Source organism: Passer domesticus, chromosome 2 (assembly GCF_036417665.1).
Source record: "Passer domesticus isolate bPasDom1 chromosome 2, bPasDom1.hap1, whole genome shotgun sequence".
In the NCBI taxonomy this organism is placed as follows: domain Eukaryota; kingdom Metazoa; phylum Chordata; class Aves; order Passeriformes; family Passeridae; genus Passer; species Passer domesticus.
Genome location: NC_087475.1, coordinates 112,752,588 through 112,759,888, shown reverse-complemented (window position 1 = coordinate 112,759,888; position 7,301 = coordinate 112,752,588). Strand labels below are relative to the sequence as shown.

Genomic DNA, 7,301 nt, shown 5'->3' with positions numbered 1-7,301 from the left:
CATCCTAGAGCTTCAGACAAGCACAGGATTGTGAGCACCCAGCTTTACCTGGATTAATTTTTATAGTTCCATCTTCACTCCACTTCATCATTCATCACCACTGAGCAACACTCCAGACCTCATCCTGGCCTGAGAAAATTAGAAAATCTGAAAGAAACATGGGTCTCTATTTTTAAAAGCCCATTTGTCATCAGTTACCACTTAGAGAGATCTATTGATAACTGGCATTTATAAGATTTGATTATCCAAGTTTTTCAGTGCTTTGGCACCAATACAGGAAAACTGTAACACACATCTTTAGCCTTAAGCACGTGAGCCATCCCTTTTTGAGTTGTTGCTGTGTCATGAGAGTGGGTAGACTTCACAGAGTAACTCAACCAATGGAAATTTTTAGAGCTGAATATCATCCTTACATTGACAGCAGCACGAGAGTTCTGGCACTATGTCATGGATCTGGTGGCTTTCTCCTAAGCTCTGCAGTCCTGGCAGCATATCCCTTTACATCCCAGCTCCTGCAGTTGTGCAGTTATGTGATACCCTCTTCTGCCTTAAGAGAAATTTCAAGGAAATATGGTTCTGGTAAATACCTTGAAAAATTCCACGTAAAAGAGCAAAAAAAAGGAAACTTCCCACACAGCCCAGAAAATATCTTTAAAATTTAAAACTAATTTAATTTACAATACAGACAAAATACTGTCCACTTATTCTTAACAAAAGAGGAAATAAAAACAATCCACAATGTATTCTATTGTTACTATTTTTATTATTATTGTTGCTCTCACAATTAGAAAACACAGTTAATGCTGCTTCCATGAGGAGAGGGTAATTTGTTCTTTAGATGAATAAACCAAAGCTCTGCTGGGATATTTAATCAAACTCTGTCTGACTGATGAAACTGCTCCTGAGAGTAAAACAAAACAAAATATGTTGTACATGTTAAAGTCATTAATCTCAGGTGGATTTTAAGTTTCCTGTTCTTTTTCCCCCTCTCCCAAATCTTGTTTTCTGCTCCATCTCCCTTACAGAGGAGAAAGCTGTGCCTGTTATAGGTCTGACCTGCTCTTGGGAACAAAACAATGGTGTTTCACAACCCCTGTCTGATGCAGGGAAAGGCAAATCCTTTGTCATGGGGTGGAGGTCTGACAACAGTCGATCCCAGGCTGGAATTTTCCTCTTTTTCCCCATATTCCCAAGTACCTCCAGAGCCTCCTCCCAGCATTTTCCCCAAACAGGTAGCCCAGAGCCAGGCAGCACAAGTCTGTCTCACTTGGAGGATGATAATGGTTGTCTACAAGGATCTGTTTTCTAGCAGGAAGAGGGATGGTCCCTCAGGGAGTCTTTTATCACTTTCCTGACAGACACACTTGTATTCAGATTGTTTTCTTCCCTCACTCCCCTTCCTCTCACCAAGGGCTTTTCTAGCTGTATGTGAAATATTGTGGGCTGCCTGCTTTAGTATAATTGAGATATTTTCTATTTTTGTAGAATAAAATACACAATCAGATGGGAGGTTTTTTTATAATGAATGGCATTTGCCTCCCTTATGGAGAAACCTAAATGATATAAAACTGTAAGGGGTAAGAATGGGGGGGATTAATCAAAAAATATTAAATCAGCCATATGTATATAGGGTCTAAAACCTCAGATCTGAAAATAGCATTAAGTCCAAATTGTTTTATTAAATCATATTTTTTTTCAAATTAATAAATACTACAAGGCCACCAGCATAATACTCCTCAGGATAGCCTGGCTGTTTCCATCAGGTGTAATATTGTAAAGCTGTGAAATAATAGTGTTTGTGGGAATAAACCAGATGTATTTTGCCAGGTAGTGTAAATCAACAGTACTGTATACTATGACATGGAGATAGGCCAAATTATATCAGCTGCTGGGATGTGGTAAGACATAAGAAGGGAACTACAGCATCACCTGACAAAGACGTTCACAGTAATTAAAGCCATTTCCTGCATAGCTGAAGGATCTCAGTGTTTCAGAGCAAAGCCTTGAAAACTGCTTGCTGAAGTCCTGAGAAAGGAAAGGAGGGATGCATTTTCCTTGCAAAGCTGGTTTGTGACAAATATTCTCCCAAATATCTTTCACACAGCACATGCACAAAAGAATTATAGAATCATAGAATGATTTGGGATGGAATGGACCTTGAAGACCATCCAGTTCAAGCTGCCTGCCATGGGCAGGGACACCTTCCTCTAGATTGCAAAAATGACTTGGCCATTCTGTTTTGGATCCCTGTTGTATCGATAATTGAAATTGAGAGATGTGACACTTTTGTGGCCTCTCTGCTGATGCAAGGAATGAAGCATCAGAGACAGCAAGGAGAAAGATGTACTGTGGGTGGTTCTGCCAGTATGGCCCTGTATTATAGGCACTCTCTTTATTCCTAGTTCTTATTAAAAAGAAAGCAGAAAGTACTGTCTACTGCTCATAGAAAGACATTTTCTGAAAAAATTTGGAAATGCCAGAGCATCCAGAGGGACATCGTAGAATCACAGAATGGTTAGGGCTGGAAGGGACCTTAGAAGCTCATAAGACCTTAGAAGTGGTGAATCTTAGAAGCACCCCCTGCCGCTTTCCTCTAGACCAGGTTGCTCCAAGCCCTGTCCAACCTGACCTTGGACACTTCCAGGGGCGGGACAGCCACAGCTTCTCTGGCCAATCTATGCCAGGGCCTCACCACCCTCACAGGGAGAAATTTCTTCCTAACATCTAATCTAAACCTACCTTATTTCAGCTTAAAGCCATCAGAGTGATGAGATGACCCCAGTTTGCTGGATGAAGCAGGCCCATGTAGCAAGGGAGGCTGCAGTTTATCAGAGCTTGCCCTGTGCATGATTCTCACCTTAGGAAGGTACATCACCCTGGGCACACTCCTAATGCAGTGTGCAGCTGCTCCAGAGAAGAAAAGAGGCCTGAAATGTATAAGTTATGGCAAAAGTAGTGTAACACTGTTAATTCCTAGACTAACAGCCTATGGCATGGGCTGGGGCCACACAGACTCTTTTGTCAAAGAAGAGAAGTTCAGATGAAGCCCATGATGGATTATCTCGACAAGCCAGCAGAGATTTTGAATGTGGTTGCCCCAAACTGCAAAACTCCAAACAATTCAGCCATTTCAGGTCAACATCTTCAGTTACAGACATCTGTGGCATGAGATGACAAAGTGTGAGTTACCACCATGGCTGAAGTTCTGCTGTGAGCTCATTGCCCACCTGACAGACCTGTAGAGATGCCTAATTGGTTTACTCACTTCTTTTAATTACAGGTGATGACTTCTGACATGAGAAAGCCAGTCAAGGATCACAGGTCTGACATGGGAGGAGTGAAATGCAGCTGAAAATAGTGTATGTATAGACCATTTCTTCCTTTTTACTATTTTTTCACCAAGCAGAAACACTCATGACATCAGCAAGGGAGCAAGAAAGAGAGTCATTACAGAATGGCATTGAAATGCTCAAATTTTTCTTCAGTCAGAACATCCGTGCCTTGTTGGCATCATCAGAAACTGGAAATAAAAATAAAATTCCTTAAAAAAATGAGAGTAGATTATTTCTTTACATATCAAATGAAGCCAAATTCTGGCATTGGAGAGCAGTGGGATTTGTGCCACCAGCCTGTCTGCATGTCAGCCTAAAGACACCCACCACTCATCACTGCACTGCAGAGATGTTTTACTCCATCAGCTTTTATGAGGTGACAATAACACAAACCACTGTTAAACAATGAAAGGTCTTTTTTTGCCTGCTCATAACTGGGGGAATGAAGGAGGCAACAAGACCAAACCCATTACAGCAAAGCAAAATAGCTGAAGAGAACAAAATACCTCTGATTTTGCTCTTATAGCACATGATGCTTTTCTCTTCCAATTCCCCAGGGCTGCTCACAGACATGTCAGAGGCAGTTTGCCCCTGGGGATTGACTGAGTGGGGAAAAAAAGAGGATTTGGAGAAAGATTGTGGTGTTACTGACATATTTCCCCCTAGGAAAGTGACAGAGACTTTGTGTAGGAGTGATTTTTTGGCTGATTATAGCATTTTGCATGGGGTTGGGGTGCTCAAGAATGATCTGAAAGACATCAGAAGCTCTGCTGCCTTCTGTTCCTGGAGCAGCATCCTTCTCCAACATCACTTTTTGTAATCAGTACACAGAGCTGGATGACCACTAAAAAAAAAAAACCAACCCAAAACAAAAAAATCCCCCCCAAAACCCTAAACAACAAAACCAAACAACGACAAAAAAACCCAAACAAAAAAAGCCAAAACCCAAACAAACAAAACAAAACAATAACAAACAAAAAAAGCAAATAAGGGAGCCAAGGCTATGTTAAAAACACCCCTACACAGCAACTCCTCTCCATGTGCAAGAGCCAGAAGCCAACCACCCACGACATGAGAGGTATGAGTCGTGTTTGTTATTAAGCTCCTCAGGGGCACTAGGAAATTTTACTAATGAGAGTGATCGCTGATTAAAAGAATAAAATAGCAGTGGTGACTCTTCCTTTCTCCAAGTGTTCTGTTTCATTGTCTTGACTGTATCTTGGCTAATTCTGCTCAACATTTAGAGGCTGGGGAGTCTGGGAATAAAGAAACTTATCTATCCCTATGCCAGTGAGTGCCTCAAACCATGTTCTTTTCCCATGCTTAGGAGGAAAATTAGAATTGTTTTCCAAGTAGAAGTGTGAAACAATAATCTAACATTTTGCTGTTGCACCAGTAACTTCAGCATTTATTTCATACTATTGTTAATGCTTGTTTATAATATAAGAAATATATTTATGTAGGAAGTAAAGTAGATGAAAGCACAAGACATAAATATTTCTGTATATCTGCATACAAAAGAAAATATGTACAGCCACAGATAGTGGTTCTCTGCTGTGTCAGGGCAGAGCCACGTGAAGGACTGACACGTTCCCATTCTTCCTGCTGTGAATAGCTGCTGACTTCCATGGATGTACTCCCTACAGCCAGGACTGCTCCACTCTGCAGTATCCTGAGGTTGGACCAATACTCTTGTGGGGGAAGAATCCAGTGGCTTATTTCCCCAAGGATTTGGTGGGTCAGTGTGGAAGAGTGTCAGTGACTAAGGGTATCACACCCAAAGGGCAAAGAGATAGAGAGCAGGAGCTTGCTTTTTTTTTTTGCCTTTACTCTCTCACTGGACTTGGATTTCACTCTTTTATTTTATCCTAAAGGCTCCACTGCTCTCTTGTGGGCCCCATGAAGTCCTTCTCAGCCTACCCTACTCTCACTGCCTCCAAGATTTCAGGGGATTTTTGTCATGGCTGAATTTTGTCCAGCCTGGACAAATCAAGGATATATTTTCCTTCAGCAATCAGCTCAAAGTTGCAGACCTGTGTAAAAGAAAGATTAAAATTAGTTGTTCATTTCAGGGGATTGACCTGAAATCTTTCCACTTTTTTATCACTCAGAGTGGATGATTCCGTGCTGAAAATTAAGTCTTTGGCAACAAAGGCAGTTATTGCTGAAAAGTTGTAACATTTTCCCTTGTGGGATGGTCCTATTGGAGACCCAGTACCTGTGCTAGAAGGCACAGGCAGTTGTGAGCCTTAGTTACTGTCAAACAAATGTTGCCTTTTTTCCCCCCAGGGAAAGTTTCTGTATTTATTCCTCAGAATACTAAGGCACTTGATGGCTGGACATCATTGGCAACCATAGGAAATATTTTAGAAGAAGATATCATCCCAAATGAACTTTTGTCTTCTCAGAGAGCATTTTATTGGTGAGGAGAAACATTTGTAGGTTTGTTGCTTTTTGGGAGGTTTTTTTATGTTGTTATTTTCACTGGTGTGATTGTTGCTTTTCCTCCTACCATCTCTCCTCAAGTCTGTGTCTTTACAAGATAAATGATGTCTAGTCGAGGAAATGTCTTCTCTGAACAGTGCTGGGGTGCTGCTGCTGTCTTAGCTCCCAGGAGTGCAGAGGAGAGTTTTCATTTGCACACATATCTCTCGACAGTCCTCTCGCACTTTTTGCAGGTCACGTAGCAGCACCAGTGGTATTTGCAGTGGCAACGCTCCACCACTTTGTCCATGTAGGGGTTGTAGCCTCTGCCACAGCACATCAGGTCGCAGCTGTCACTCCCATTGGAAGTCTTGTTGCACTGTCTGGAAGAAGGAAAATGCTGTGAGCAAGTGCAAATTCCTGCTGGGTTTCCCAAACCCTGCTGCGTGGCGTTGCTGGGCCTGACAGCTCTGCAAGGGTGAAGCCAGCACAGCCAACAGCCCCCTGTGCCTGCAAGGGTGCAGGGGGAGCCCTGGGCTGCAATCACACCACCTGCTATGGCACCCAAAATAACCTTAAACTCCTGTTCTGACTCTCAGTTTGGGCCTGGCAGCACCCAGGCTGCTTGTCCGCTGGCCCACACGAGCAGACAAGCAAAGCTATTGGAATACCTCCACAAGAAGAGTAAATCATTCCAAACAATCAGTGTTCTTCCCAGGCAGGCTCCAAAACTGTCTGAAAGGAGCTGGAAGAAGATGACACCCTAAAGAACAAACACTGGTATTTGTCCACCACTGCCTAACCTGAAAAGGGCAAAGGAGGAACTCTACAGCCAAATAGTATTTGAACAGTCTCCATGCCAAGGATCCCAGGCCAGGAAGAATCCTGAGCCATTGTGCAGCACTGATCGTACCAGGGAAATCACAATCAGTGCTAGCAGGGCTGGACTGTGCACCTTTTTCCCTTTGATTTTCTCCCAACAAGGCATGGGCAGCTGGGTGGTTTGCCCCAAAACACCTTGAGTCCTTACCCAGGAACAGCAAGTGTGGCAGGAGCACAGGGAAGGATGACAAGTCACCAAGAGTCACACAGACTTTCACAGCTTGTTTTGCTTCTGCTTTTTATTAAAGCAGACTCAGTGGGATAAATCAGCTATTGTGCTGGGTGCCCTCATTTTGTCTGCTTGCCAGTGAACGGTTTAAGTTTTTCAGAAGCAACTCCTTAACTGAGGAATCTCTTTCATTGATCCATTGATTACCATTTCATATACGTCCTCAAAAAACATCTATCCCATTTCCTAAAATACTCCAATATTCACTGGACGTGAAAGTGTACCAGACACTGAATTTTGAATGCAATGAACCATGTCCTAGAGACACCATTTTTCCACAGACTGTAAAGACTACCCAGGATGGAGGTGTTCCTGTTTGGTCAGATGCTTGCACTTTTTTTGGTGTGTACCCAACACCATAGGGCTGTGAACTTGATGGCATTTGAAACTACTGTAAGAAAGGTGGTTTATGGAGTGGGTAATTGCTGACATCT

At 42.6% G+C, this 7,301-nt stretch overlaps 1 protein-coding gene across 4 annotated transcripts in view; it reads right to left on the bottom strand.

The window, feature by feature from the left end:
- Window positions 1-3,252: 3,252 nt before the first annotated feature.
- WNT11 (Wnt family member 11) overlaps window positions 3,253-7,301 on the bottom strand; it is a 29,177-nt gene continuing 25,128 nt past the window's right edge. For all 4 annotated transcript variants that reach the window (XM_064410840.1, XM_064410843.1, XM_064410841.1 and 1 more), the window contains one exon: window positions 3,253-6,139. In XM_064410840.1, coding sequence (XP_064266910.1) covers window positions 5,965-6,139 — 175 coding nt within the window. In that variant the 3' untranslated portion in view covers window positions 3,253-5,964. The remainder of the gene's footprint in view (window positions 6,140-7,301) is intronic.